Source organism: Limtongia smithiae (genome assembly GCF_038497785.1).
Source record: "Limtongia smithiae strain NRRL Y-17922 unplaced genomic scaffold V1518scaffold_11, whole genome shotgun sequence".
NCBI lineage: Eukaryota > Fungi > Ascomycota > Lipomycetes > Lipomycetales > Lipomycetaceae > Limtongia > Limtongia smithiae.
Window position 1 is genome coordinate 42,205 of NW_027117632.1, and position 26,431 is coordinate 68,635.

At 57.1% G+C, this 26,431-nt stretch overlaps 14 protein-coding genes across 14 annotated transcripts; 9 read left to right on the forward strand and 5 right to left on the reverse strand.

Annotated features, from left to right (window-relative positions):
* Nucleotides 1-19: 19 nt before the first annotated feature.
* V1518DRAFT_420820 (GTPase NRas precursor) lies at nt 20-1,120 on the forward strand. Its single transcript, XM_066905083.1, has 2 exons — nt 20-333; nt 396-1,120. Exons 1-2 carry the CDS (start codon nt 250-252, stop codon nt 1,074-1,076), a joined length of 765 nt encoding a protein of 254 aa, XP_066757771.1. The 5' UTR covers nt 20-249; the 3' UTR covers nt 1,077-1,120.
* Nucleotides 972-3,244, reverse strand: V1518DRAFT_420822 (kinase-like domain-containing protein). Its single transcript, XM_066905084.1, has 2 exons — nt 1,363-3,244; nt 972-1,308 (listed from the first exon to the last, which is right to left on the reverse strand). The coding sequence occupies exons 1-2, from the start codon at nt 2,920-2,922 to the stop codon at nt 1,168-1,170; spliced, it is 1,701 nt and encodes a 566-aa protein (XP_066757772.1). The 5' UTR covers nt 2,923-3,244; the 3' UTR covers nt 972-1,167.
* Nucleotides 3,245-3,265: 21 nt separating this feature from the next.
* On the forward strand, nt 3,266-5,373 carry V1518DRAFT_81010 (triose-phosphate transporter family-domain-containing protein). The gene is made up of 4 exons (XM_066906682.1): nt 3,266-4,071; nt 4,117-4,280; nt 4,328-4,416; nt 4,463-5,373. Exons 1-4 carry the CDS (start codon nt 3,514-3,516, stop codon nt 5,272-5,274), a joined length of 1,623 nt encoding a protein of 540 aa, XP_066757773.1. The 5' UTR covers nt 3,266-3,513; the 3' UTR covers nt 5,275-5,373.
* Nucleotides 5,374-8,963: 3,590 nt separating this feature from the next.
* Nucleotides 8,964-10,788, forward strand: V1518DRAFT_81432 (uncharacterized protein). The gene has a single exon (XM_066906684.1). The coding sequence runs from the start codon at nt 9,076-9,078 to the stop codon at nt 10,603-10,605; it is 1,530 nt and encodes a 509-aa protein (XP_066757774.1). The 5' UTR covers nt 8,964-9,075; the 3' UTR covers nt 10,606-10,788.
* On the forward strand, nt 10,363-11,104 carry V1518DRAFT_420831 (uncharacterized protein). The gene has a single exon (XM_066905085.1). It carries the CDS (start codon nt 10,630-10,632, stop codon nt 10,849-10,851), a length of 222 nt encoding a protein of 73 aa, XP_066757775.1. The 5' UTR covers nt 10,363-10,629; the 3' UTR covers nt 10,852-11,104.
* Nucleotides 11,105-13,645, forward strand: V1518DRAFT_420833 (SDA1-domain-containing protein). Its single transcript, XM_066905086.1, has 2 exons — nt 11,105-11,304; nt 11,358-13,645. The coding sequence occupies exons 1-2, from the start codon at nt 11,228-11,230 to the stop codon at nt 13,603-13,605; spliced, it is 2,325 nt and encodes a 774-aa protein (XP_066757776.1). The 5' UTR covers nt 11,105-11,227; the 3' UTR covers nt 13,606-13,645.
* Nucleotides 13,646-16,166: 2,521 nt separating this feature from the next.
* On the forward strand, nt 16,167-17,613 carry V1518DRAFT_434772 (uncharacterized protein). The gene is made up of 3 exons (XM_066906254.1): nt 16,167-16,775; nt 16,844-17,321; nt 17,379-17,613. The coding sequence occupies exons 1-2, from the start codon at nt 16,650-16,652 to the stop codon at nt 17,261-17,263; spliced, it is 546 nt and encodes a 181-aa protein (XP_066757777.1). The 5' UTR covers nt 16,167-16,649; the 3' UTR covers nt 17,264-17,321; nt 17,379-17,613.
* On the forward strand, nt 17,374-18,376 carry V1518DRAFT_445652 (acyl-CoA N-acyltransferase; the record flags this gene model as incomplete). The annotated part of the gene is made up of 3 exons (XM_066906465.1): nt 17,374-17,975; nt 18,044-18,173; nt 18,221-18,376. Exons 1-3 carry the CDS (start codon nt 17,692-17,694, stop codon nt 18,374-18,376), a joined length of 570 nt encoding a protein of 189 aa, XP_066757778.1. The 5' UTR covers nt 17,374-17,691.
* On the reverse strand, nt 18,226-20,473 carry V1518DRAFT_434774 (SRP54-type protein). The gene is made up of 2 exons (XM_066906255.1): nt 20,106-20,473; nt 18,226-20,052 (listed from the first exon to the last, which is right to left on the reverse strand). Exons 1-2 carry the CDS (start codon nt 20,343-20,345, stop codon nt 18,397-18,399), a joined length of 1,896 nt encoding a protein of 631 aa, XP_066757779.1. The 5' UTR covers nt 20,346-20,473; the 3' UTR covers nt 18,226-18,396.
* V1518DRAFT_420845 (ubiquitin-conjugating enzyme/RWD-like protein) lies at nt 20,442-21,436 on the forward strand. Its single transcript, XM_066905087.1, has 6 exons — nt 20,442-20,603; nt 20,712-20,826; nt 20,882-21,013; nt 21,068-21,141; nt 21,193-21,259; nt 21,309-21,436. The coding sequence occupies exons 1-6, from the start codon at nt 20,574-20,576 to the stop codon at nt 21,350-21,352; spliced, it is 462 nt and encodes a 153-aa protein (XP_066757780.1). The 5' UTR covers nt 20,442-20,573; the 3' UTR covers nt 21,353-21,436.
* On the reverse strand, nt 21,390-22,260 carry V1518DRAFT_442347 (NAC domain-containing protein). Its single transcript, XM_066906439.1, has 2 exons — nt 21,616-22,260; nt 21,390-21,562 (listed from the first exon to the last, which is right to left on the reverse strand). Exons 1-2 carry the CDS (start codon nt 22,212-22,214, stop codon nt 21,541-21,543), a joined length of 621 nt encoding a protein of 206 aa, XP_066757781.1. The 5' UTR covers nt 22,215-22,260; the 3' UTR covers nt 21,390-21,540.
* A 41-nt stretch (nt 22,261-22,301) lies between these two features.
* Nucleotides 22,302-23,460, reverse strand: V1518DRAFT_420850 (uncharacterized protein). The gene is made up of 3 exons (XM_066905088.1): nt 23,069-23,460; nt 22,910-23,011; nt 22,302-22,851 (listed from the first exon to the last, which is right to left on the reverse strand). Exons 1-3 carry the CDS (start codon nt 23,442-23,444, stop codon nt 22,709-22,711), a joined length of 621 nt encoding a protein of 206 aa, XP_066757782.1. The 5' UTR covers nt 23,445-23,460; the 3' UTR covers nt 22,302-22,708.
* Nucleotides 23,461-23,502: 42 nt separating this feature from the next.
* Nucleotides 23,503-24,909, reverse strand: V1518DRAFT_420854 (nucleic acid-binding protein). The gene is made up of 7 exons (XM_066905089.1): nt 24,680-24,909; nt 24,540-24,548; nt 24,403-24,472; nt 24,241-24,344; nt 24,066-24,188; nt 23,929-24,007; nt 23,503-23,872 (listed from the first exon to the last, which is right to left on the reverse strand). The coding sequence occupies exons 1-7, from the start codon at nt 24,698-24,700 to the stop codon at nt 23,862-23,864; spliced, it is 417 nt and encodes a 138-aa protein (XP_066757783.1). The 5' UTR covers nt 24,701-24,909; the 3' UTR covers nt 23,503-23,861.
* A 173-nt stretch (nt 24,910-25,082) lies between these two features.
* V1518DRAFT_420862 (YIF1-domain-containing protein) lies at nt 25,083-26,431 on the forward strand. Its single transcript, XM_066905090.1, has 4 exons — nt 25,083-25,549; nt 25,604-25,917; nt 25,976-26,072; nt 26,120-26,431. Exons 1-4 carry the CDS (start codon nt 25,145-25,147, stop codon nt 26,273-26,275), a joined length of 972 nt encoding a protein of 323 aa, XP_066757784.1. The 5' UTR covers nt 25,083-25,144; the 3' UTR covers nt 26,276-26,431.

Here is a 26,431-nt window from a genome sequence, read left to right on the forward strand (position 1 = left end):
ACACCGTAGAACCTGTCTCGAAGCAGTGCAGAAGAAGCCCAAAACCCTAGTCGGTTGCAGTGTGGCCGCTTCCGGTGCTTATCGCGCCCGTCGTCGTCGCGATCGCGAGAAACGCGTGCGTACACTCCCACTCTCCGCTCGGCCCAAACCCCTCGGTCAACCCCCTTCCCCACTCTCTTCTCGACAACACGAAGGAATCACCGCACACGCCGCTCTGCGTGCTGTCGCAGCGGTCTTTTCTATTCCCACATGGCGCTCCGCAAGGAGAACGCGCCGTACAAGCTCGTCGTACTCGGCGACGGCGGCGTTGGCAAGACAGCCTTAACCATGCAAGTGCGCTTTTCCCTCATACCCGTCTACCGGCCCTCTCTACAGTCACCCACTCACTCCCGCAGCTCTGTCTTAGTCACTTCGTCGAGACATATGACCCCACCATCGAAGACTCGTATCGCAAGCAGGTCATCATAGACCACCAGAACTGCGCGCTCGAGATCCTCGACACTGCGGGGCAAGAAGAGTACTCCGCGCTCAAGGACCAGTGGATCCGCGACGGTGAAGGCTTTGTCCTTGTCTATGCCATCACATCCCGCACGTCCTATAACCGCATCCCGGTCATTCTTTCGCAGATCGAGCGTCTCAAGCACCCAGCGACCCCTGAAGACGCGGTCCCGTTCATCATCATCGGCACAAAATCAGACCGCGTAACCGAGCGAGAGGTGTCCTACCAAGAAGGCTCCGCGCTGGCAAAGAAGCTCAATTGCGAGTTCTTCGAGGCTTCCGCGAAAAACAACATCAACGTCGAGCGCGCCTTCACCGAAGCCGTCAAGATCACGCGCAAAGCGCGCCTCGCTAAACGTGCCGCGATCGAAGGCAAAACCCCCCCTGGCTCGCCCAAACCGACCTCAACGGCGCGCAACGGCAGCCATCACAAATCCGACGACCGTCGACGCGGCGCCGGCAGCCACGACTCGGCCTCTAGCGACAACACCCACAGTAACACCGCGAAGCGGCCCTCCCTCAGCAAACTTGGCGTCGGCTCAAAACGCGACAGCAAAGACTCATGCGTCATCTCATAATCACCGTGTACTATACTTTTGAATAATACAACCTAATTAATACCTATCGAACTCCGTAACCAATATCTAGTGTACACTCCTTGCATTACAATCAGTCCCCGCATAGCAACACGTCACCCCAAGTGCCGAGTAGCTCCCCGGTCAAGAACTGGTCCCGTAATGCTTCGGCTGCGGTGGGTCGCTTATTGTAGTCAATAGTTAGTAGCCGTCCGAGAAACTGCGCCATGCCGAGCTGTCGCGGGTCATTTAGAAATTGATGTAGCAGTGGCACAGTTGACGGCCTTACCGCGCGTGGCGCTGATGGTGGCGGCGGAGGAGGAGAAGGCGCAATCGGCTTCATCGTCGAATCCCTCTTGGCCGCCCGCGCAGGTGGAGACGATGACGAAAACCGCAACTGCGGACTCGACAAATGCTGCTGCAGGGATTCCGTCGCTACTTTCACCTGCTCCTTGTGCAACGTGTTCGGTGAGACGCCCACCGATGACCGCGCAGGCGATGGCATAGGCATCTTCTCCTTCTTTTCGCTCGCCTTGCTCCGCCTCCTCCGGACGTAGTCCCGAATAATCGCAGCATCTGCAGGACGGCGTCGTTTGTGTGTGCTCCCGCCTGAGCTGCCCGCGTGGGATTGGCGGCGCTGTGTGTCCTCATGCGTCGTCGTGGTCGTAGGAGTTTGTGGTTCCGCTGGTTTCGCATCCCGTACAGGTGTCGGCGCGGCGGTGGTCGCAACTGCCCATAACGTGCCGGAAGTCGAATAGCAATCCACACTGCCAAACCACCTCCGCACCACCGCAACCACCTCCGCCCTCGTCCCCCCGGTAATAATCCTACCATCCGTACGATCCTCGCCCACCCGTCCAAGCAAATTCTCCTCATTCTCACCGAGTAGCAACTCAAGCAACAGCACGCCGACACTCCACACGTCAATCCGTGCGTCAAAACCGCGGTCGCCTAATAACACCTCTGGTGCTCGATAGCCCACAGATTGGATATCAAAGTCGTCAAAGTACGCACTGAGACTGGACGGGTTGACTGCGTTGCCAAGGTCGATTATCTTCACTCTTCCTGCTGCACCGTGGGAGTACATCAGGTTCTCGGGCTTCAGATCTGCGTGGATCCAGCCGAGAGTGTGTAGTCCATGCAGTCCAGAGAGTAATTGCACCGCGACTTTCGCGAGTGCATGCACTCGTGCCGGACACGATACCGACACGTGTCCGACACCGCCGTGCGTGCAACATGGTAACCGTACCTGCCTTCCTGCGTCAAGACATTCAAGCACGAGGTGCACGCTGCCGCGGCTGTAAAACGAAGCGACGTAGTCCGCGAAATATGCCGCAACAGATTTGTGCCGGAGCGAGCGCAGGACACCGGCCTCGTGCACGCCTATAGCGTTGTATTCTCGCGCGAGTCGTTTGATGGCAACGTACCGTGCGCGTGACGGTGTACTGAGGAAGAGATCTTGTGCGAGGAAGGTGGTTGCAAAGGCACCGGCGCCAAGGGTGCGGATGACTCGATAGCGGTGCATGAGAATAAGCTCCTCGTCGGCGGAGGCGGCATTGTGGCCTGGGGTTGGCGGTGCGGGCTTCACGAGGGTCTCACGAACAGTGCGCGCGTCGACCTTGCGCAGCGCCTCGTACATTGCGCCGAGACCGAGCGTGAGACGCGCAACCACATGCGTCGACGTGTGTCCGTCGTCGTCGTCGTCGTCGTCACCGCCTGCATTCGCAGCATTCGCGTCGCCGTCGTCGTCGTCGTGTGTACTGTCTTCCTGTTCCTCCCACGTATCCGCGCGGTCGTCGGCGTCGTCGTCAATGCCGGCGTTCCCATTCGTTCCGCGCGACGCATGCATAGTACTACCGGTCCTGCGCTGGGTTGGTATCAATACAAAGAATGTGGATAGCACTCCGGGCGAATCGTGTCTCCATACTCTTGCGCCTGCGGATTGAGCAGCAGGCGCAGCGTCAGTGACAAGCGCAACTTTCCGTTGCTTAAGGTTTGTGGGCGCGCGAATGCGGCAACCGCTTGCATGCGATGGCGGATGGTGGGCAGAGTAAGTACAGACAGTTGGCTTACGTCCATTGCGCTCTGCTGCGGGTGCAATGTCTGCTATTTCCCCTCTAGGCAGCTCGCGTTCCGCGCAAAGTGGCGCGTGGCGGGGTCGGTCGTGGTCGAGGCGGCCATCGCGCAGCCTGCGGCGCGCCTCTCAGTCAGGCCGTCCGTCGTCCTCCTCGATCCACGCTGCCGCCTCTCCGCCACCTGCACCCACCAGTGCGCCTCGTGATCCCGTGTTGCGCGTTCTTTTGTTCATATATCTGCTACTGGTGCACCAGTGCATGTACGTCTAGCGTTTCGTTGCGCATTCGTTCTTAGAACGAGCTGTATCCACACGCAACCTGCCCGACAGACGACGGCACGCGCTTGCCCACGCCCCCGCGCGATCATGTCTCGCTATGGCCGCTACGAGCCCATTGAGGACCTTATCACCCCCGAATCGCCGGTGCTTGCTGATACCCCTGGAGCGTCGAACCACAATACGCCCCCCCTCACAGATCCCATCTTTCCGGCGTCGTCGTACCACGCACCGACAAGCACTGACCCCGGTGTCGTCGGCGCGGCAGCAGTGGCATCGATAGCAGCTTATATCAACGGCGGCGGTGGCTCGCGCACGCATCGACGGAACTCCTCCCTCGTGAACTCGACGTCGTTTCCAACCGATGGCTTTGATCCCAGCGTAGGCGCAGTGGTGCGGCAGTCGGGTACGCTGCTGCGGCACAGCGGAACACGGTTTTCGACCGACGCGGCAGTGGTGGACGAGGAGAACGAGTTGGATGACGCCATTGCGTTTAATCTTGACGACGAGGATCCGTTCACGCAGACTACGGCTACTGTGGTGCCGCGTGCGACGCAGGCGCAGTCAACTTCGATTCTGCTGCGGAAAGTGCTCATCAACTCGTTGTTCATTCTGCTGTGGTACTTTTTCTCTCTCTCAATTTCTCTGGTACGTGTTGTCCTTCCGTGTTTTGGATCGCGACTAACAAAACAGTACAACAAATGGATGTTCTCGCCGGCTCATCTTGGCTTCAAATTCCCCCTATTCGCAACCTCGATCCACATGATCACGCAGACCTGTCTTGCTGGAAGCGTACTCTTTTTCTTTCCGTCATTACGTCCCAAGCCGGCGGCCAGAATGACTTGGAAGAAGTATATGTATGTTGTCGAATGTTTGGCTGTATGTGCGGCGCTTACCAATGCAGAACTCATGTCGGAGTTTGTGGTATCGCGACTGGTACCGATATCGGACTTGGAAACATGGCGCTTGAGTTTGTCACTCTGGCGTTTTACAGTATGTGCTCCGTTCGTGTTTGAGATACGCACGCTAACACTGGCAGCAATGGTGAAATCGTCGAACCTCATCTTCGTGTTGCTCTTCGCGTTCCTCTTCCGCCTCGAAAAGCCGACTGTGAAACTAATCTTGGTAATCGCAGTCATGACTATTGGTGTCGTCATGATGGTTGCCTCAGAGACCGAGTTCGTCGTCTTCGGCTTCTTCCTCGTGCTCACTGCCGCAGTGCTCTCTGGCTTCCGTTGGTCGCTCACGCAGATGCTGCTCAAACACAACGAAGCCACGACGAATCCGTTTGCTGTGATTTTCTACCTCGCGCCGGTGATGTGCGTTACGCTGTTTGTGCTCGCGGTGCCGATTGAAGGGGTGGGCAATTTCATCCACGCGCCGGTGTGGAAGAAAGAGCCGCTGGCGCTGTGGTTTATGATTTTGATCGCGCCGGGGGTGATTGCGTTCATGATGACCGCGTCGGAGTTCTATTTGCTGCACCGCACGAATGTGGTTACCTTGTCGATTGTGGGTATTTTCAAGGAAGTCATGACCATCATTGCTGCTGCGGGGGTGTACGGCGACCGTCTTACCGTGGTTAACATCTCGGGGCTGTTTGTCACGCTGTTTGCGATCGGCGTGTATAACGCCATGCGGATCAATCAGATGCAGAAGAAGATCCAGGACGAGCAGGAGGCGACTGGAGCTAGTGACGGTGCGCTACCCGCTGGCAGCGGCACGCAGCGGGGGGAGTACACGGCGGTGCCGGCAGGGGACGCGAGCGGTGTGTCGGAGGATCTGGAGATGCAGTTGCTTCCTAGTAAGTACGATGACGTTGATGTCGACTCGGTTGTCATGAAGAAGGTGTGATGCTACAGGGCTCTCCGGTACATAAGATACACAGACGACTCAAAAGGCTGTATACTATATTTTGGAACTGGCCACGAGGTGGCGGACGCGTTATATTGTTTCTCTCTTTTTTTGTGTATGTACATAAATGATGCTAATTTAGATCCGCATCACGATGTCGATGTCTGATCGACTGATCGATCGCCGGCAGACCCACGCTCATCTCATCTTGTTTCGTCTCGTCTCATCGCAGATACCCCTAGCAGATGTTGTCGTGACGTGACGTGCATGACACCTGTTGCGCCGGGTGCACAATTCGTGGCTTGAGAGCCTGTGCGCGGTGGTATCACCTGCCAAGATGGCAACCGCATCTACAAGGGTCGTGAGAGACCGGTTGCAGCCTTGCGGCCCGCAGCGTCGGAGAACGCCGATGAGAGTCAGCTGGCGGCACGGAATATTCCGCGGCGGTCGCGCCGACGCCGACAGCAGTGTGGTGCGTACGAAGTTTAAAATACGCACACCGGTGGAAAATGTGATTTCTTGCAAGCATGGTCCTCGGCCTTTGTAGCCCGTTGCAGGTTGTGGTTGTGGCAGTTCAGTAGAGTGCGTGCTAGTTACACGCGCGAGTGACGGGATTTTCAAAGTTGACAGGTTGTCGTGACGCCGGTTGTGGTTCGACAGGGATATTGTTAGGGGTGTTGTGTGCAGGGGTGGAGGGCCGAGGGAGGATGACATATATGACTTAGTGAAGTAGTGTAAGAAGTGAAACAGCGTGTCAAGGGATTCTCTTATAGCGCTGGAGGACGCGGCGCCGTGCAGCAGCTGTCTCTCTCGGTAGTCCGTTCGCGCCGGTCGGTGGCGGGCGATGGAATAGCAGTAAGCGCATTGGCGACGCGTTGGAGGGCTGGCGTCGTGGGCGACACAGTTCCACGCCGGTGCAGCGGACGCCAGTAGCACCTACAGTGCTTGAGGCTAGACCCAACGACGCGGGAGACATGTGCACAGAGAATATTGTTGGTGCTGCGTGCATACAGGATGTGCGCAGTAGGCCTATCCTGGAGCCAACCGATCACCGTGGGACTCGGGCTCCTTGGACTGCGGCACTGTCGCCTGCAATTGCGCTGCAAGCGTGGGGTGCGTACGTCCCTAACCTTGCTTACTTACCCAGCCTGTGCCATCACTCCGCCGCGCCTCACGTTTCGCGAAACTCGTCTCTCGCAGCAAGCGCATTAAGGGGATACAGAGGAGAATATGCATGAAGCTCGCCGGTGCGCGCCGAACCGCGACATGAGCACAGTCAGGGCGTGCGCGAGCGACATGCGGCTTGAACGTTTATGCGCGCTTTTTTCCATGCATGGAAGCAGGCGCCGGAAGACGTCTGAGGCTGCTGCACCGCGTGAACCTCGCATATGCTCGGCGCGCTGATTTGCGGGGTGTCAAGATCATGGATCCACGCTATATGAAGTTATTTCGCGCTTCATTTTCTGCTGCGCATGATGGACGATCTGCGTCGCGTTCACAGTGCATGCAACGGGTCTCTCGCGCGCCGCTGGGACTCGGACAGGGCAACTTGTGCGAGGTAGCATGAGACAATGGGCGGACGGGCGCGGTTCTGCTTCGTCGCTTAAGTTTTGGTGCGAAACTCTGCAGATGGAGGCACCATGTGAGCGCTATCGCGAGGCGCGTCCGTGTGGGACGGTGGAGGATGGTGTTGACGGTGCGCTTTGTTGCGAGCGCTGGCGGTGGAAGGGGCTGGAGAGCGGGAGCACGTGGCGGGGTGGTGAGCCGGACGGAGGCGGAGGAATACATATTTTCCGACGAATTAGAGGGCAGTCAAGATGTCGATGCACACCCAGTCCGCCCTCCTTCGCAGGAGACTCTACTGCCGAGGAGACGATAAGTCGCGCTGAGAGCAGGTGTCGTCGATGATTCGCGGCGGCACCAGTTGTCCGGGTCCATGAACAGCGGGCGCGCCAGACCTGCGAGCAAGACGGCCTGCGCGTGCGATGTCCGTCCAATATCGGTCATGTTTCGCGTTGCCATGATCGCCCGCACATGATCGGAGTGGTCTCCAGAGGTCTTGCGACGCGATAGTGCATGGTGTGAACGAGACGCAGGCGCTGTGCTGCGCGCGCAGTGACGAACGAACCGTGACGGGCGGTCACTCTCGGCCCTGCGGATTCACGCGATCGACGCGGTAGCGGCAGATGTCAGACTCTGGTCCACACGAGCAGCCGGCCCTTCGGCGCTGCTTCGCGTCCCCACTTTCGCACTCGCAGACAATAGCCGGCCGACGTGTGACTGGGGTGTGTGCGACGCGAAAAGGGGCGGTTGGTGTGCGCAAGCGAGCGGCGGATCTGGCGCTAGGCGCCACTCTGCGCGTGCTCTCGCCGCTGAAAGGAGCGGCCTGCGAAAACACGTTTTGGGGGTTTCCAAGCTGCGGGTCAGCACCGGCTGCGCTCTGGCAGAGTGGTGCGGCGCGCCTCTCGGACGCTCCGCGGTCAGCCCGCTTGGGACAGCATGTCTCGGACCGAAACGAGATATGCCGACCCGGGCGAACTGCAAATTTTAGTCTGGCCAGCCGGCCGGCGCGGAGGCGGGCACGTGCCGCCCGGGTGCTGCAGTCCACGGCACGCAGTCTCGCTGCCGCCGAGCGCAGACGCAGCGCACTGCGCCGGAGCAGTCGCGGCGTCCTCCGCAGCGCCGCCGCCGCGGCCGCCCTGCGGAGGACGCAGAGGGCTGGGGCAGCGGGGCGATTTGAGTTCTCGTCTGCCCATCTTGACAGAAAGCTTCTGCCACTCTCGCAGCGCGGGTCGGCGCTTGCGCGGCGGTGCAGGCCCATTCCAGGGTCGGGTCAGGCGAACATCACATGAGGGCGATGTGGCTGGTGCGCTGGGAGCAGGAGACGCTGCGACAGGCCAGCCGCGGCGCCGGCGCGGCGTGGCGCAGGCGGCAATTGAGTTCGGCTGCGGCGGTGCACGTTATCGGTCAGTTAGCGAGGGCGCAGCAGAGGCGAGAGTGCCGGCCTGTTCAGCAGAGAGCAGAGCATGGCCGTAGAGAGGGCGCACTGGCAGCGCAGTGCCAGCAGCAGCAGCAGCAGCAGCAGAAGAAGCGGGAGGAAGTCGCGAGGCGGCGACGGCGGTGCGCGGCGCAGCGCAGCGCAGCGCAGCAGCAGTGCGCCTCGCCGCTCCGCCCGCGTCCTCGTCGTGTCTTCTTCTGCTCGCCCCGCACCGCCGCCGCCCGCTCCGCCGCTGGACTCGCCGCAGACTCTTCGCCCGCACCGCTCTGCAGCACTCTTCCTCCCCGTCCTCCTCCTCATCCCCGGCCTCCTCTCGCCGTCCCCCGCGCGTCTCCCTCGTGCACGACCACGATCACGACCACGACCTCCGCGCCCCACCGCGCTGCATCACCGCCCACCCGTCGTCGCTCCTTCTGCCCGCTGCAGCGCTCCGCACCAGCCCCCGCCTTGTCCGCTGCGTCTGCTGCCTCGCCGAAACTCCACGTCGCCGCCCTCCTCGCCGTTTCTGCTCGTCCTACGCGTCGCGTCGTGCTCCTCCGTCGGCCTCCACCTGCACTGGCCTCCTGTGCGCCCCCCTTGACAGCAACCTCGTCTCCTCGCCTCAGCCTTGTACGTACTGTCCTCTGCATTGTGTTCAGCGCATTGGGCTGCGTGGGCGCTGTCCTCGGCGCGTGGCGCGCTGTGGTCAAACGCGGCCGCCGTACGCCTGCCGGCATCAAACTTTGCTCTTCTCGCGTCTTTCTGCGCCCCACCCTCCCCTCGGCCCCCGCTAACCACCCCCGTCGCTAGTGAATGCTGGAGGAATGACCGAGCAGCAACCTTCCTCTGGCGGCCTGGGTATACAAAGCGTCAACGGCCTCTCCGGCATGGCCGCCGCCGCCATCCCCTCCGCCGTCGGCCTCTTGCCCACGCCGTCGCTCCACCCCAACTTCCTCCACTATCCGGCTGGCGCCAGCGCGCACTACCTGCCCGGGCCGGGCGCAGCGTCCGGCGATGCTTTCACCTCGCATTATGTCGGTGCCGCGGGGTATCCTGACTTTGGGCAGCAATTGCCCACGCCGCCGTTCTCCATGATGGGCAGTCAGCAGCAGCAGTCACAGCAGCAGCAGCAGCAGCAGCAGCAGCAGCAGCAGCAGCAGCAGCAGCACCAACAACCGCAACAACAGCAGCAGCAGCAGCAGCAGCAGCAGTCTCAGTCGCAACAACAGCCTCAGCACCAACCTCAACCGCAACCCCCCTCCCAGCCCGCCCTCATGCTGCAGCAGCTACCCACGCCCCCGGGCTCCCACCAGCTCGTCTCCGGCCATCCCTTCCATCCCGGTTCCGGCCACATTCCTGGCAACCCCGCGCACATGCACGGCGGTCCAGTCTACACGTACTCCGGCCCGCAGTCGCGCGGCATTCCGTACCACATCGTCTCCCACACCCCCGCATCGCAGACTCAACCCCATGACCCCACCGGTCAGTTTGCGCCGCCCGGCATGAAGCCTCGTGTCACGACGACGCTGTGGGAGGACGAGGGCACGCTGTGTTTCCAGGTCGAGGCAAAGGGCGTTTGCGTCGCCCGGCGTGAGGACAACGACATGGTCAATGGAACGAAACTACTCAATGTGGCTGGTATGACGCGCGGCCGCCGCGACGGAATTCTCAAGAGCGAAAAGCAGCGCCACGTCGTCAAGGTCGGCGCTATGCACCTCAAGGGCGTGTGGATCCCGTACGACCGTGCCCTTGATTTTGCGAACAAGGAGAAGATCGTCGACCTCCTCTATCCCCTCTTTGTCGCCGACATTAAGTCGTTTCTATACCATCCCACGAACTACACGCGCACCACTCAGGTTATGGCCGCCGCGGAGCGAAGACGGCTCGATAGTGCCCGCGCACAGCCTCAGCAGGCGGTACCGACGCAATCACAGCAGCAGTCGTCTCAGCAGCCGCAGCACTCGCAAATGCGCGATATGTCCCTCCAGCAGCACCATCTCCACCAGATTCCGCAACAGCAGCAGCAGCAGCAGCAGCAGACGCACCAGATTCTCCATCACCAGCAGCCCCCGTTCCAGCAGCAGAACCAGATCCAGCAGATGCAGATGGGCAGCGCGCCGCTAGACCTGCAGCTCAGCGGCATGCAGCGGATGCCTAGCCAGTCCGACCTGAACCAGCCGCAGTACACACTGAAAAAAGAGTCCCTCCAGCAGACTCCCACTCTGCTTTCCCAGCAGATGCATCCCATGTCGCAACAGAGTCAGGCTGCACACCAATCGCAATCTCAGACCTTGCAGAACCAAGGTTCCTCTGGCTACCCGTCCTCGCAGCACTCGCTCCTCTTCCGATCTTAAAGCTCTCTTCTTCTTTCACTTGATATGGCGTTTGTTATAAAATTCTTCATGTTACCCATATGCTGTACTTTGGTGTTGGTTTCCGTCTTTTGTATGCCGCTTTTTGCTTTCTCCTTATTTCTCATCTTGCATCTCCACACCCCTCACGTCCATTTCAATCTGGATCCTGTATTTTTGTCCTTGGTTTTCTCTCTCTTCTTGCCACGGTGTTCATGTTTTAGACGGCTCATTCCTCATCATTTGTAGAATCAACCCTGTATTATTAGATGCACTATTTGTCCACTTTTTGCGTGAGTTCGGTGTATTTTTAATTGGAGATGTGCGAAAAGTTGTATGAGGGGACGAAAGCGTCGAGGCTGCTAGTTACTACGTTGCAGTGGGTGGGTTATATGCACATCTATCTTGCCTCCGAATGTCTTGTTTTATCTGTTCAATAATATCTTGCATACAGATCTGATCTTGAGGCCGACGGCACGGTAGCATTGGAGGAATGGTGCTGGTGGGACGGGAAGAATGTGTAAACTCCCAACGAGTGCCGGGACAAAAAAATTTTGGGAGATCTGCGTCCACGCACCGAAGGCCTGCTACACCCTGCGCGGCTTGTACACTCAGAACGCCAAATATGCCGAAGCGGAGAAGAGCGGCATTGTTGCCGACTAACATTGCACTGTTGCAGAACCTCGTTCGTCGCGATCCGGGGTGAGTACGACGCCGTTCAGCGGAGGAGTGGAAGCGGGTTCTAACAGGAACAGCTCGTACAAGGAGGAATTCCTAGTGCAGTACCGGCACTACGCCTCGCAGATTGAGATATTATTACTTGATCCCACAACGTTCCACGACATCGAGTCGTTCATTGAGCAAGTGGGTTTTATTGCGCAAGTATGCCCGCTGTACCCTGTGGACACGGCGGAATTTCCAGGGGAGATTGCGGACTTGTTGAGTAAGCACCATACCGTGATTTCGGCAGAGCTAAGGGAGAAGCTTGTGCAGTCTCTTGTGTTACTGCGGAATCGCGGGGTGATCACGTCGGATAGGCTGATTCAGGTTTTGTTCCCACTGTTGACGACGTCGAATTCGAAGTCCTTTCGCAAAGACATATTCACGACATTGGTGCGTTTGCTGAAACACGAGAATCGCAACGCAAAAGCGCCAAAGTTGAATCGCAGCGTGCAGACATTGCTGTTCACGCTCCTCGAGTCCTCCGACGGCGTCGCCGCTAGTCCATACGGGTTATGGGCCGCCAAGCTTACCCGTGAGTTATGGCGGCGAGGGATATGGGACGACGCGCGCGCGGTGGAGATCATGAAGCAAGCCGCGCTTCACGGCAACACAAAAGTCGCAATCGCGGGTGTTCTGTTCTTTTTGAGCGCGGATAAGGAGAAGGAGAAAACGGCGAAGCGGAAGCAGGGGTTGATTGATAGCGACGACGATAGTAGCGACGATGGCGGCGCGAGCTCAGACGATGACGCGGGCGCGCAGCCACAGATCGCGGGGTTGAAGCATCGGATGGGCGTTAACAAAAAATCCGGACGGCGCGCGAAGAGGCTGGAGAACGCGAAGAAGATACTGAAAAGGAAGGAGAACAGGGACAATCTCCCGGTTCAGCTGAACTTCTCGGCTCTGCATTTGTTGCACGATCCGCAGGGTTTCGCGGAGAAGCTATTTGCGCAGTCGCTGAGTCGAAGCGGCGCAAACAAGTTCAACCTCGAGCAGCGGATTCAGATTCTTACGCTTGTGTCGCGACTTATCGGCGTGCACAAGCTTTCGGTTTTGGGGGTGTATTCGTATATTTTGAAGTATCTGACGCCGAAGCAGCGAGACGTTACAAAGTTCATGGCGTGTGCGGCACAGGCGTCGCATGATCTCGTCCCGCCAGATGTGTTATCCCCCGTGATCCGCAAGATCGCGGACGAGTTCGTGTCGGACGGCGTCGCGCCGGAAGTCGCAGCCGCGGGAATCAACACGATTCGGGAGATCCTGACGCGTAGTCCGCTCGCCATCGAGGCGGATTTACTACAAGATCTGACCGAGTACAAAGGCTCGAAATCCAAGACCGTGATGATGGCCGCGCGCTCGCTGATCGGGTTGTATCGTACCGTCGCGCCGGAGTTACTTGCGCGAAAGGATCGCGGCAAGACCGCCGCGATGGAGATGAGCGCGAACGCGGCGAATGGGGTTGATAAGCGACTCAAGTACGGCGTGGAGAATATAGTAGAGGGCGTTCCAGGGCTTGAGCTACTAGAGAAGTGGCGGCAGGAACAGGGCCTTGATACGACGAACGAGAACGGGGAGGGCGTGGTGGGCAAGAGCGAGGATGACGGGTGGAATGTGGAGGACGACGAGGAAGGGAGTGAAGGGTGGATCGACGTCGAGAGCGACAAGGAGTACGATGTTTCCGATGTCGAGGACGCAGGCGACGAGGACGACGACGGTGCTGGGTCGGATAAGGATTCAGATGTGGTTGGCAGCGACAATGAGGACGACGCAGAGCCAGCCGCGAAGAAGGCGAAGACCAGCACCACCGCTGCAGCCACCGCCGCTACGAACACCGCGCAAGACCCCGCACTAAGTCTCATGGCCACGAAGATCCTCACACCCGCGGACTTTCAGAAACTCGACGAACTGCGCACGAAGGCTGGCATCGACAAGATCCTCGGCACCAAGACCCCCGCGTCCACCGCCAACATCTCCGCCGCGCGCAACGAGGAACTCGTGGAAGCAACCTCGCTTCTCGGCCCCCGTTCTCAACGCGCAGAGCGCGAGGAGCGCATGGAGAAAGTTATGGAAGGCAGGCAAGATCGCGAGTTCGGGTCCAAACGCAGCCGCAAGAAGGACGCGAAAGAGCACAGTACGACAAACCGCGAGAAAGCGCGGAAGAAGAATTTCATTATGATGATCCACAAGAAGGACGTGCAGGGGAAGAACAAGCGCAGTTTGAGGGACAAGCAGAAGATTCTGCAGGCGCATATTGAGAAGCAGAAGAAGACGACGAAGCATTAGTCAGGACGTGGTGGGAAATAAAAGTATTTTGAGCTTGTAATTTCGCATATTCACGATTCGCATCCGTCGTGCTTGTGAGGATAGAGGCCAATGAGGTGCGTTCTAGTCACCGCGCTCTGAGAATCAGGTAGCCGTGCGAAATTTAGTGAGCTTCCCGGGCGGTATCGACGCGGCACTCCTTGTGGGCATTTGGCTCGCTAATTAGTGATCTCGGCTAACTACTCTTCCCAGTCCCACCAGCCAACGCGCAGCGCTGTGAACACGGCCTTCTACAGCGGACACACACAGGAGGCAGCGCGCTCTGCGCAAAACTGCATGGCTGTCTCTGCAGACTGCGAACGAGCGCACGTGCGGACGCAGTGCGTGCAGCGCGCTGCGCGCTGCAGCACCAGCATCAGCACCAGCAGCTGTCAACATCGTGAATATGCGGTGGACTATGCAAAATTTGATAGCGCGCGAACTAGTTCCGTCGAGCTAATAACTTATTTGACAGGCCGTGCGGCTATGAAACCTAACCAGCCCAGCGCCGTTAGCAGGGCGGCGGCAGCCTCTGCGTCTCCGGCCGCGTTACGCCTACACCCGCGGTGTAAGTGGTGGCTGCGGCGAGCACAGCACAGTATGCGGCACATTGCAGCGCAGGGTGTGGAAGTTGCGGACATGTGGGTGTGCGGGAACTCGGCAGGGCTGTGCGAGAGGCAGCCGAGAGACACTGCAGGGCCGCCGCGGTTGGAGTAAAATAGTTTCGGCGCTTGTCGGCCCCGGGCCTGTCACATCCGCTAAACGAGATTCAGTAATCTCTTCGCTGGACAGCGCTGCCACCGCCGTTGTGTTTGGCCGGCTGCTGTGCTGGGAAGTGGGAAGCTGGCTGCGGGCTGCCGCTGCATGTGCAGTGTGCAGCGTGCAGCCAGCAGGAAGTATCCGCTCGCGCCGGCCGGGTCTGCCAGCCTGCGCCACGTCTCACGCTTCGGATTTCATTTTCCAGAACGCTGGGCACGGCGACCCGCGCTTGGATTATTGTTGTTATTGTGGTGACAGGCACCGCCTGCAGGGTGCCGGTGTCCAAGACGCAGCACGGCAGCAGGGCGCTGCGCCGCCATCGGCGCGCAGTAGGGGATTTTCAAGGCACATGTTCGGCTGGTGGCGATGTGCTCGCCGACGCAGAGCGTTGCTGGTACAAAACACTTTCGCCTAATTCAGGGAGTCGGTGAAGAGGAACACAACCGGTTTCTGGATTGATCTTCTCGATCGCGCCCTCAATGCGCTCGTCGGTTACTCTAACCAATTAGAGAACCTCTCTATACTAATGTCCTTGCCATGACATTATTGTTCCAGACTCTCCGGTGCAGTTTAATCACTTTCGCAGTTGCTGACTTGAAACGGTGGATGATTATAAACCTGTTTCGCGTCTCGGCGCGAGTCAACGGGACGCACGTTGTTTCGCGGTTATGACAAAAAACTCCGATCGATCATATTTTTTCGCCGGCACGGGGAGGCAGGGAAGTGTCAATGGGAACTGGAGGGACCCACTCGGTTGGCTCATGGCTGCCGGTGGTGCGTGAGACATTGCGATTTCTGGAGGGCGACGTGTCGGCGCCACAGCTGGCCGATACCAATGCCCGTCTCGTCATCACGGCAGCGATCATGAGACGTGTGTTGTGGTGGTGTGGTGGGATTTCCTATGGCACGTCATCGTAGACAGGGGGTGAAGTTGTGCATGCCGCACGGCAGCAGCAGCAACTTTGTTCGAAATACGTTGACCAGAGCAGAGCAGGCGGCACCGCGATCGCCGCAGTTATTCGTCGTTCGCTGCGAATTCTCGCGATTTGCGTGCGTCTTCAGCGTTCTGAAGCAGAAATTTTTGTACGCAAAATGCGGAATTCGGTATGCTCGGCATGCAGTCCTGACGGTCCTATATTGCTAAGGCATGCAAGCAGTGCGCTGTACTCTGAGCACCGACATAACAGTGCCACAGAGGACAAGGTGGAGACTGTAATAATGGGCGCGGAAGCACAGTCGTGATTGTGTAATTAGGAATGGGGGGGCAGCCAGTTAATTTTACTGACAACTTGCACGAATTTCACGAGTTGGCATCGCGTTTCGACCACGAGCGTGGAGACTCTTGAATTTTGCGGATTCGGCACTGAGTAGCACGATTTACTCTGGAGTTGTTGGTACAAGTCCTGTATATGCGCACTTGCTGGTGTTGCGTGGCTATTCTCTGAGCGCTCGCGAGAGAGAAACAGATATTCGCCGCTTTCTATTCAGTAGCCACTTGAGGATGCGTTATGCACTACTGATCCTCTCCTTGTGGCCACTAACTAGTAGTGAGCCATTCCAAGCAGCGACTATCGTACAAAACGATTGAGCAACGCCTGTGCAGCCCCGCCTGCCCTAGGTCCCAATGTGTAGATGAGATAATCGACTCAGATCGTTTGGACTCTGCAGTGATCTCTGTAATTAGGATGGGAACAAAATACTATTCTATTCCCGCCTATACGCAGTAACCGCTCCCTAAGTAGCCAAGTACCGGGACGACGCGCACTTCGTAACTAATTTCATATTCCCAAACAAGTCAACAGATCACCGACAGAATCGGCTCTCCACAGCAAGATATGGCAAACCACTAGTTTACTACGTTCCCTACTGGCAAGGCCAGATCATCCACACGAACTATGTATGGTTCTAGTAGCCTATGGATAATCCCGGGTACGGAGATCAAGCACATCGCGAGAGCCGAAGCTGATCTTCGCGAGGGGAGTGCTGGCCATCGTGGTTCAACAGCGCAAGGAAACGACTGCTGATGCGCACATTGCACCCAACCGATACCGAATCTATAATTTATTCCATTCGGTACTTATTACTTCTCTAACTTTCGCGATTATCGCAACGTCGACCGTCTCGCGGGGTCCAAAGTTCCGTACTTCACGTGATCTGATCAGAGCTTCTCAGTTCGCGTTCGCACTCTCCGCAGACTGCGACCTGCAATCCCACTCACAGACCACGGCGGCGATCCGCATTCTTGCAGGCCCTGAAATACCGCCACAATGAGCTTTCCAAGAGGTCCATATATACGGAAAGATTCCGCGCTCACGCGTGGCCGCGTGCTATCCCTCTTCATCGGCGGCGTGATGGGGTTATATTTCGGTGTCAAGCTAATACCGTACAGTCTCGTACGTACCATTTACTTATCCGGTGTCGCCTGGACATGTTTGTGGATGTATGCTGATATTTGATGTAGGTCACGCGAAATGCGGATCCGCAGATGGAAAACGGCGAACGCCCATTCCTTCGCATGCGCGTCGAGCCGGCACAGCCGCTCGAGCTGAAACCGGAGTACAGAGAAAAGCTGCACAAGGAAGAAGTCGCGCGGATAATCGAGGAAATGCGCGCGCAGCGGAAACGCGAGGGAGGCGGCGCCGACGACGCGGCGCTGTTGCAGCGCGCAGAGACCGTCGCGGATCACAAGATCGCGGAGGTGACGGCGCGAGCAAAGGAACGGACGCCGAAAGGGGGGGAAGGCGAGACGGCAGGGCAGAAAATGGAGGAGATTCTTCACAGCGAGGAGTTTAGGATTGCGGGCGACGAGTCTACAACCGCGTGGATGCAGCGCAAGTTTGGCCGTGGTGGGGATAGCAATGGCGGCGAGAGGACGAAGTAGGAGGCCGAACGGCAACGAGTCGAACCGAGGAGTGATACTTGCACTAAATAGGCTGCAGGTTTGTAAATAGATATATCATGCCATGGAGGACGCGTGCTCAATTGCGTCTTTCCAGACCACTGCCAGTCCCTCTCGGAACGGCTTTGCTGTGGGTATTCGCCTCGGCGGTCACACGCACGCAGTGAAGTTCATCTGATCGGGTTGTTTTCTTTATCTTCAGTTACGACTTCTGCGAATCTAAGCAGATCGTGCATTCGAGATCTGCGAAAGGCGCTAAAATTAGCTGTTTACGCGCATCGAAAACGCGGGGCACAGAAGTGCGGCTGGACGGCTCTGTGCGCCATACACGTTCATTAACACCATCACCACCACCACCACTTCCTCCTTGCCCTCCTGATCCCGCAGCAATTAACCGCCCCGTACACAAAATGCCGCTGCTCTTCCCCGCAACTGAATCTTTCATCTCCCCCGCTGTCGCCGCCGCTGTCGCGCCGGCGTACATCCTGCGTCCGCTCTCGTCCTCCGACTACGCTGCCGGCGTGCTCGACGTGCTCAAAGATCTGACCACCGTCGGTGACATCAGCGAGGACAAGTTCCTCGCGCATTTCGAGTTTATGAAAGCGCGACCCGGCGAGTATTTTATGGTTGTATTTGAGAAGATGGAGACCAGGAAGGTGGTTGCGGTTGGAACGTTGCTTGTGGAAAGGAAATTGTACGTACGCCGGCAACAACGTCATGTTGATTGCGAGATGTGTGAGAAATTTTCGCTAACGTGGGTAGTATACATGAATGCGGCTTGGTCGGACATATTGAGGACATTGCAGTCGCCAAGTCGGAGCAAGGAAAGCATCTAGGCAAGCATCTTATCGAGGCGCTGGATCACATCGGTAAAGCATCCGGCTGCTACAAAGTGCGTTTACCCTTCATGATGTGGTCGATCATGAACTGACTGAATAGAACATCTTGGATTGCTCGCCGCATAACGAAAAGTTCTACGAAAAGTGTGGGTATACCAACGGCGGATTCGAGATGGTGAGTACTACGTCTAAGCGACGCAAGGACATTACTAACCTCAATAGGTCAAACGGTTTTGATAGATTGCAACATGATTAATGTATCAGTAAGTGTACGATCTAGCTCATGAGCATGTTAACGGCCCACGGCACAGAGAGCGTGCGTAGGTCAGTGTACGTCTGCCCGGTGCCGACAAAGAGCACCGGAATGCCAGTGGAGTACGTCATGTTGACCATGCTTCCAATCATGTCACCTACGGTATCACACTTGCTGATCAAAAAGAAATCGAGATTCCGCGAGGTTCCAAACGCGGCGTTAAAGTTACGCGCCTGCGCAACGGAGTCGGTGCCCACGAGCGCCTCGCCGACCATGACGATCTTATCGGGATTAGCGTACTTCGCAAACTTCTCGAGGGACGACATCAAGCGCGTGTCGTTGTGTCGGCGACCGGCGGTATCGATGAGCACGACGTCGAAGCCGTGGTCCTTGCCGTATGCAATCGCGTCGCGCGCGACGACGGCCGCATCTTTGTTGTAGCCCTTCTCGTAGAGTTCGATCACAGAGCCGCTCTCGGCTGAGAGCTGCGTGAGTTTCTGCACGTGAATACGCAGCTGCTCGACAGCGCCAGAACGGAAGGTGTCGCATGCGGCGACGAGTAGTTTTTTGTTGTTCTGCAGCAGCCAGAATGCGATTTTTGAGAGGTTTGTCGATTTACCAACACCGTTGACACCGACAACGGAGATCACGTAGGGCCGCGGAGGTTTGGCGGTGTTGACGCTGTTGATCTCATGAAGGAGGTCAACCGAGGTCGACGGCGTGAGGATCTTGCGCAGCGCATCTTCCATTGTCGCGCGCACAGTGGTCTCGACGGAGTTCCAGCTGCCAGTCTTGGTGCCGACGAGATTCTTGCTCACGACGTCGCACAGATACTGGGCCACCTCTGGCGCGACGTTTTTCTTCATAAGGTGATCCTTCATACCGACGAGCGCCTTGTCGAGGTCTTGTTCGTTGAGCGCCTTACTGCCCATAATTTTCTTGAAGTAGTCGAAGCCTGACGAGAGCGCAGATGAGGTCGCGGTCGCGGGCTTGGGCGATTTGTTCGCGGACGTAGCGAGGATCGTATTGATCTCGTTCGAAAGCTCCTTCAGAATGAAATCCCCGCTCTTGTTCTTTGCCCCCCAATTTTTCACAGCCGCTTTCTCATCCTCGAGCTCCTGCTGAGTACTCTTCGCCGTCTTCGCAGACGGCGGCTTGTCGCTCGAGAAATCAAGCACGCCGTCCTCGTCGCTGTCCGCCTCACGCGCTGTGCCATCGAAATCCCACTTGCGCAATTTCTTCTTCCCGGACTTCTTTGGCGCCGCGATGTCGTCTGTGCCGGAGCTGAAAGGCGAGCCGGTCGACGTGCGGTTTTTGTTACTGCGAGCGCTGCGACGGGGGCCCGGTTTGCCGAGTTTGGGCAGCTTCGAGGGAGATGAAGGTGTAGACGGCGCTGTTTCGGCGATGGATGTGGTCGCGACGTGGTCTTCGACTTCTTCTCCTTCTTCTTTTTCCTCCTCATCGTCAACTAAGACGGGTGCCCTGACGCCGCCGCCTGCGGCAGCTAGCTTTTCGAGCTCGGCATAGCGCACCGCGAAGTAGTCGTCGAACTTGCAGACCGGTAGTGTCTCTGCATCCTTGTCCTTGAGCTCCTCAGCGTAGAGGGTAGTGAAGAGCTTCTTAACGCTAGAGAGAAGCTCATCGATGAACGTGATTTGGAGAAGCGATTGATACACAGTCTGGGTGTGTTAGCAGGGATGCGAGACGACAACAACGGAGTAAGGTGACGCACGACAAAGATCAAGCCAAGGTCGTTAGCAGTGGTCCAGCGGATGGTGTAGCGGTCGAGGGTGAGCGACGCCGCGCTGGGGGCAGAGGCGTCGGTCGGGGCAGCTGGCTTTGCCTTCTTCTTGCGGTCTTCAATGAATGCGTCGGTGACGAGTGCGTCGAGCATGGTCGCAGAGACCGGCTGGTAGACCTGCTGCCAGAGTACAATGCCACCGGTGGTGAAGACGGAGAAGTAGTCGATCATTGTGCTGTAGAGTGGGGACCGAGGACGTGGTGGTGATGGTTGCGGACTCCAAGAAGGTCACGTTCCCGCCACGCGCGGTCGTTTATCGCTAATCCACCGCCATCGCCATCACTACTTCACCCCCACACCCCCAATCACAATCTGCTGCTGCCGCTTTCCGCCGCCGCTGCTCCCCAGCGACTGCTCACAACATCACACCTCCGTGCATCCTAGATCAGCGCCACAGCCATGTCCATGCTTCCAAAGCGCATCATCAAGGTCTGTTCCCGCTCGGCCTACCCCCGCGATCCATGTCTTTCCGCGATGTCGCCATAGTCGTGCACTCGACTCCTTTTGCATTCATGTACTGACCGCTATTTGTACCAGGAAACCGAGCGCTTGGTCAGCGACCCCGTTCCCGGCATCACCGCAGTCCCACACGAGGAGAACTTGCGGTACTTTGACGTCACCATCGACGGGCCCTCCCAGTCGCCCTACGAGGGTACGTACTTGCACTCTCCGCACAACTTCAGCACGCACCAACTAACATCACACAGGCGGTGTATTCAAGCTCGAGCTCTTCCTGCCGGAGGAGTACCCAATGGTGGCCCCCAAGGTCCGTTTCTTGACTAAGATCTATCATCCCAACATCGACAAGCTCGGCCGCATCTGTCTAGACGTGTTGAAGAGTGAGTTCCTTCATTGTGACAGTTTAGTATTGGCAAGACGCTAACAGGTAGCAGACAACTGGTCGCCCGCTCTGCAGATCCGCACGATCCTGCTCTCCGTGCAAGCTCTCCTCGGCGCCCCGAATCCTGTACGATATCCGACTTCTCTCTAAGATTCTTATAAGCTAACTCTCGCACAGGACGATCCTCTGGCAAACGACGTGGCGCAGCGGTGGAAGGAGGACGAGCCGTCCGCCATTGCCACAGGTATGCACACTATAGCCCTCTTCTACTCGGACATAACTAACCCCAGCAGCACGGGAATGGACAAAGACATTTGCCAAACCAGACGGGGAGTAGCCACTTCGCATGCGGGAATAGTGTAATGACAACACATGTTTTAATAAATAGTCGCAGCGACAAGATTATTCTTTTGCGTATGTACATTACACACACCACCGCCCTAACAAATGCACCTCCGTCTCCTACTATGATACTGGTTTATTTTGGTTGTTGCAGTTGCGTAAACTGGGTAGTGACGGCAGCGCTTATGTAGTAAGGTCCATGATACTAGAATCTGAGTTAGTATGGATCAAGCATGTAGAAATAAAGATCACACGCACCTGGAAACGATATCGAAGTCATTTTTCCGGAGCGCCTTCACGGCCTTTGCCCGCGAGACATTAGCCTGTGTAGCGACGAGATCGATGTCCTTGGGCTCGATGCCGGTCTCGTCAACGTTTTCATCGTCACCGTCCTCATCTGCCGGAGCAGCCGGCTTGGCGGCCGGAGTTTTCTCGGTCTCGGTGGCCGCAGGCTCATCGGCAGAGTCCTTGGCGCCGGAGTCGGCGAGCTGCGCGGCCTGGAGCTGCTGCGCGAGGTTATTTTGGCTGAGATCCTCGATCTTGGCCTCGCCGAAGACGATGTACACTCCGGAGGAAGGCGCGCGGTAGACGGCGGGGTTCGACACAACGAAGAGGATGTTCTTCGAGCGGCGAAGGGTAACGCGGGTGATCCCTGGGACGGGCTTCAGACCGAGCTTGGTGATGGCCTTACGGGCCTTCTTCTCGTTGCGAGAGTAGACCGCGACGGAGGCGCCGGCGGGGATCTCGTCGTCAGAGCCGGAAGACGAGGCAGCATCGTCCTCGACGACGGGGTCGGCGTGCGTGTGGGTGTGACCCGCATGGGGGTCCTCGATGATCTCCTCGATTCTGCCAGACATTGTGCTGCTCGGTGTGCTGTTGATGACGGTGGTGTCAACGACGAGGGCGGACGGGAGAGTCGCAAGTGCGTCAGAGCGAACGGGGACGAACTAGGGTTTAGCATAGAGCTAGGGCTGAGAGCAGTCACGCTCTGCACAGCCACACTGTCGAAATCTAGGTTTGCCCCTGAAGCCACACCGTGGCGCATAATCGCTTGATTCTATTTTACACAGACGCCAAAATACCAAATTACAGTACACATATCTGTTACACCGGAAAGCAAAACGCCAGAAGCACACGGGCATGAAAGAGAAAAAAGGGGCGCAAATTGGAGTGTACGGAGGGAAGGGGAAGGAGCGGAACAGGCGATGAGCTGTGATAGGTCGGCGAGGCACTGGCAGGACCCTGATGCGGTGCACTCGTCCAGGTATCCCTGTCTGACCGGGCGTCGCGAATCAAAAGCTCCTACTTGAGGTCTTGACGCGTACGACGCGCGTAGATGTGCGCGAGCAGCTCACAGCTCAAACATTGCCCCGCCGTGGCTTTCTGCGGTCGGCGACGGCAGCGGCGAGTCCTCGAGGATCGGCGTGACGGAAGCGGAAAGGAATGACGCCGTGGGACTTAGCGGTGGCAGCTCCATGCTCTCACACGATATTTCTGTGGCGCGTAAGCACGGTGAACGGATGACCAGAAGCGGGCAGAAATAAGAGCATACCTGATAGGTGCGTAATTGCGACAGTGTAGCGTCGAACAAATGCGTCCGACCGGTCCAGCTCGATCTGCAACTTGCGGACTCTCTCGCCGTGCTTCGCGATTGCTGTAAAATGCTCATCAGCAACTGAACGCTCCTCTCTAGATATTCAACCATACATACCATCTTCGTCTAGCGGAGACAAACTCCCAAACGCGACTCCTTCAGCTTCGAGCTTGCGTCGAATCTCGGCTGACCGCCGCATGCTCTTGCGTAACGTTCCGAGGAGGTGCTGCATCTGCTCCGCCTCCGGCAGACTCGCGAGATCAAAGCCCGACATAGTGCGCGACATCTTGTGTGACGCGTGGTGGTGTCGGGCGCTTCCGTTGGCGCCTGCGACGAGGTGAAGGGACGAGAAGGATGATGTGCGGGAAGTGGATGCGAGCATGCTAGGCGAGGTGGCAACGGAGACAGGAGATGATACAGAAGAAGATGTGGGCGGCAGCGGTGGTGCAAGCATATTGGCAGGAGGTTGCGGTGGCAGCGGGGCCGTGGACATGGCGATGGTATAAGGCGTAGGGAGGCGTGCGTCGCTGCGTTGTTGTCTATGACGACTACAAACGGCCACAAGCCCCTTTTTGGTTCGCGACCAAGCATTAGCTCACTTCTTTGGACGGATCCATATCCTTCAGCAATTTCCTTGTTTGTTTATATGAGAAACGGCCAATCTAACTACACTTACGGCGGACGCGAGCTGACCGCAAGGGAGCGCAGATGCGCAGTCCGCTTGCAAACATTGGGACCACTACTCAACTGGTAGATTGACGCACGCACTTTACAAATCTTCTTCTGCGCGTACGCACGTGGAGGATATCATAAACTCTCCGCTCTTCGCTCTTCTTCTTCGCCCTCTCTGACGGGCGCAAACTATAGGCACGATAACATAAACACATGCTCCCTCGCTCCGCGGCCGCACCTAAATCTCGTCTACCCGATACGTCAGCCTCTATATACCCCAATAATAGGACCGTAGGTATACTCACCGATATCGAACTCGAAGTTGCACTCCTCGTCGCCTTCGTGGCCGTAAGTGTCGGTTTCGTTGATCTTCGCCGTTTCAGGCTGTTACACTGTATAAGCAAACTATAGCGTGTCCACTCACGCCACGGAAAAAACTCACCAGCTCGCCGTAACTCTTCAGACTGCGCGCCTCGTCCGCGTTGTATTTCAGGATAACATCGCCCTGGTTGTCCTGGAAGTCGCGCAACGACAGGAGGATAATGTCGCCCTGGTTGATCCAGACCTGTCTGAGTAAGCATTCGTCCCATAAACTCACTCTCACGTATAGTACGCACTTTCTTGCGCAGCTTGCCGCGGATATGTGCCAGCCGCTTCTCGCCATCGAAGCACTGCGCCTCAAGACGACCATTTCCAAGCATTTTCACGACCTGAGCGTACTCTGCCGTAGTGGTCAGCGATCCCGATGTCACATGCCACGAACACTGCGCGGTACTCACCCTGGCCGTCCTCCTTGAATGTGAGCTCGCGCTTCTCGTCGTCGTTTTCATTCTTTCCTCTCCGGCGATTCTGTAAACGTGGTGAGTACGCATCCGGATGCTGCGTGCTGGTGCAGGCGATCGATCGGTCGACTTACTTTGCCACCCTAGAACAGGCAATGTTAGCAATACGTCCTCACGCGCACGCGCACATCTACCACGCGTTCATAGAATCGAGTATACAGAGCGACACAAACTTCCTGGCACCAGAATACCAACAGGATCGCGATTAACATACTTTTCCTTTGTTCTTCGGCATGATGTGCTATACGGCGTGAATGATAATGCGGAGAGGAGAAAGCGATAACTTTTTTGAGCCGCCAATTTTTTGCGACTGCGGCTCACGAATGTGATTCGTGAGTTGTATGTGAGCACATGGCACACGTCGCTAGCGCCGCATTGTACATTCAATTCGTCTACAGTCACCTTTGATACTACGATAAGGTGGTACTAACAGTGTGCTGCGTGTTGTTTGCACTAGGAAGCAGGCGGCGAGGACGTGAACAGCATTGGCATAGCCGTGCTATATGCATGCGTTTGCGCTGCAATTGCACTTCCTGTATATATATATGGCATAAATACCGCTTCACGCTGCAGCTAGGTCGCTGTAGCGTGGCCCATCGCGGCCGCTGTTTACAACCTCCACCGCCATCACCACGACCCCGCGCACTCTCGCGACACCGAACCGCACAGCATCACGACCATGTACTCACAGTTCAATCGTGGCACCCCAGCGTCACCGCCACTGCACCACCCGGTTCCGCAGCACCCGATCCCGCCCATGCGCTCGCCGCCCCCGGCCGCGCAGGCTACGAACCCGTACTTACCGCGGTCCGCAGCCGGCGGTAACTACGCGCCTAGCGACGCGCAGGGCGATGCTGGCGCTGGCGCTGCAGGAGGGCGGTATGGGAATATTTTCAATGATACCACTGCGCAGGTCGGGTTGCAGGTCGGAAGGAACGCGGTGCTGGCGGGACAGGAATATGTCGAACAGAACTTTGGAAAGTTTATGAGCATCTCGATGCCAAAGATGAAGAGCTATTTCCATGTGTCGAATGCATACGTCGCGCAGAAGCTTGGACTTGTATTATTCCCGTGGCGGCATAAGGTGTGTATTTTATTGTGTGTTGCGCGGACGAACAAACATGCTAATTATGGATAGCCATGGACGCGACAATCGAAGCGGTCAGAAGTCTCGGGGTCTGTAGAAGGCTACATGAACCCGCGCGATGACATCAACGCGCCGGACATGTATATCCCCGTCATGGCATTCACGACATACATCCTCCTCTCTTCTATTTTCGCCGGCATCCACGGCGTGTTCCACCCAGAGATCCTGGGCTACATCGCGAGCATGGCATTCGCGATTGTCATTTTTGAGATTCTCGGGCTCAAGTTTGGCACGTACTTGCTGAGCATCTCCGGCGACTCGCAGGTGCTTGACTTGGTTGCATACAGCGGATACAAATTCATTGGGTAGGTGTTTAGCTCTATCGAAGCGTGGCTGTGTTCGGAGATTTGCTGACTTGGCTAGTGTTATCGCGACGATGATTGCCGGTGCAATTGTCCCTGGCCTGTTCATCAAGTACACGGTGTTCCTGTACACCTTCGCCGCGAACGCGTTTTTCCTGGTAGGCTTTACTAATTCACTATATTTGACCATTACTAATGGTCACAGCTACGCTCTCTCAAATACGTGGTTATCCCCGACGCCGGCTCGAGTGCGACCTCAATCAACGTGACGCAGCGCCAGCGCCAGCGGAGGATACAGTTTCTATTCGTGTACAGTTTCATCTGCCAGTTCGTGCTGATGTGGCTGTTGATAAAGAGCTAGATAGATTCAACATCCCCGAAACGATTAGTGAAGTTATATCATATTTGTGTTTTTGTTTGGATGGCGATGTCAGCATCACGTAGTGCAAGATCGAAACGAGGTGTGGCGGTGATGCATGTAAATATCGAGAATCGAGGCAAGCCACGACGGTGTCAT

Bases quoted from the DNA above. Each gene is read 5' to 3' on its own strand.
- V1518DRAFT_420820 (XM_066905083.1), top strand. From the start codon at position 250: ATGGCGCTCCGCAAGGAGAACGCGCCGTACAAGCTCGTCGTACTCGGC. The intron at 334-395 runs GTGCGCTTTTCC...TCACTCCCGCAG, and splicing joins AGACAGCCTTAACCATGCAA to CTCTGTCTTAGTCACTTCGT.
- V1518DRAFT_420822 (XM_066905084.1), bottom strand. From the start codon at position 2,922: ATGCATGCGTCGCGCGGAACGAATGGGAACGCCGGCATTGACGACGAC. The intron at 1,309-1,362 runs GTAAGGCCGTCA...GACCCGCGACAG, and splicing joins CACCATCAGCGCCACGCGCG to CTCGGCATGGCGCAGTTTCT.
- V1518DRAFT_81010 (XM_066906682.1), top strand. From the start codon at position 3,514: ATGTCTCGCTATGGCCGCTACGAGCCCATTGAGGACCTTATCACCCCC. The intron at 4,072-4,116 runs GTACGTGTTGTC...CTAACAAAACAG, and splicing joins TCTCTCTCTCAATTTCTCTG to TACAACAAATGGATGTTCTC. The intron at 4,281-4,327 runs GTATGTTGTCGA...TTACCAATGCAG, and splicing joins ATGACTTGGAAGAAGTATAT to AACTCATGTCGGAGTTTGTG.
- V1518DRAFT_81432 (XM_066906684.1), top strand. From the start codon at position 9,076: ATGACCGAGCAGCAACCTTCCTCTGGCGGCCTGGGTATACAAAGCGTC.
- V1518DRAFT_420831 (XM_066905085.1), top strand. From the start codon at position 10,630: ATGGCGTTTGTTATAAAATTCTTCATGTTACCCATATGCTGTACTTTG.
- V1518DRAFT_420833 (XM_066905086.1), top strand. From the start codon at position 11,228: ATGCCGAAGCGGAGAAGAGCGGCATTGTTGCCGACTAACATTGCACTG. The intron at 11,305-11,357 runs GTGAGTACGACG...TAACAGGAACAG, and splicing joins CTCGTTCGTCGCGATCCGGG to CTCGTACAAGGAGGAATTCC.
- V1518DRAFT_434772 (XM_066906254.1), top strand. From the start codon at position 16,650: ATGAGCTTTCCAAGAGGTCCATATATACGGAAAGATTCCGCGCTCACG. The intron at 16,776-16,843 runs GTACGTACCATT...TATTTGATGTAG, and splicing joins AGCTAATACCGTACAGTCTC to GTCACGCGAAATGCGGATCC.
- V1518DRAFT_434774 (XM_066906255.1), bottom strand. From the start codon at position 20,345: ATGATCGACTACTTCTCCGTCTTCACCACCGGTGGCATTGTACTCTGG. The intron at 20,053-20,105 runs GTGCGTCACCTT...TAACACACCCAG, and splicing joins ACCTTGGCTTGATCTTTGTC to ACTGTGTATCAATCGCTTCT.
- V1518DRAFT_420845 (XM_066905087.1), top strand. From the start codon at position 20,574: ATGTCCATGCTTCCAAAGCGCATCATCAAG. The intron at 21,014-21,067 runs GTGAGTTCCTTC...AACAGGTAGCAG, and splicing joins CTGTCTAGACGTGTTGAAGA to ACAACTGGTCGCCCGCTCTG. The intron at 21,260-21,308 runs GTATGCACACTA...TAACCCCAGCAG, and splicing joins GCCGTCCGCCATTGCCACAG to CACGGGAATGGACAAAGACA.
- V1518DRAFT_442347 (XM_066906439.1), bottom strand. From the start codon at position 22,214: ATGTCTGGCAGAATCGAGGAGATCATCGAGGACCCCCATGCGGGTCAC. The intron at 21,563-21,615 runs GTGCGTGTGATC...CTCAGATTCTAG, and splicing joins GACTTCGATATCGTTTCCAG to TATCATGGACCTTACTACAT.
- V1518DRAFT_420850 (XM_066905088.1), bottom strand. From the start codon at position 23,444: ATGTCCACGGCCCCGCTGCCACCGCAACCTCCTGCCAATATGCTTGCA. The intron at 23,012-23,068 runs GTATGTATGGTT...AGCATTTTACAG, and splicing joins GTCTCCGCTAGACGAAGATG to CAATCGCGAAGCACGGCGAG. The intron at 22,852-22,909 runs GTATGCTCTTAT...TACGCGCCACAG, and splicing joins CGCAATTACGCACCTATCAG to AAATATCGTGTGAGAGCATG.
- V1518DRAFT_420854 (XM_066905089.1), bottom strand. From the start codon at position 24,700: ATGCCGAAGAACAAAGGAAAA. The intron at 24,345-24,402 runs GTGAGTACCGCG...CCACTACGGCAG, and splicing joins ATTCAAGGAGGACGGCCAGG to AGTACGCTCAGGTCGTGAAA. The intron at 24,189-24,240 runs GTGCGTACTATA...TTACTCAGACAG, and splicing joins GCGGCAAGCTGCGCAAGAAA to GTCTGGATCAACCAGGGCGA.
- V1518DRAFT_420862 (XM_066905090.1), top strand. From the start codon at position 25,145: ATGTACTCACAGTTCAATCGTGGCACCCCAGCGTCACCGCCACTGCAC. The intron at 25,918-25,975 runs GTAGGTGTTTAG...TGACTTGGCTAG, and splicing joins AGCGGATACAAATTCATTGG to TGTTATCGCGACGATGATTG. The intron at 26,073-26,119 runs GTAGGCTTTACT...TAATGGTCACAG, and splicing joins CCGCGAACGCGTTTTTCCTG to CTACGCTCTCTCAAATACGT.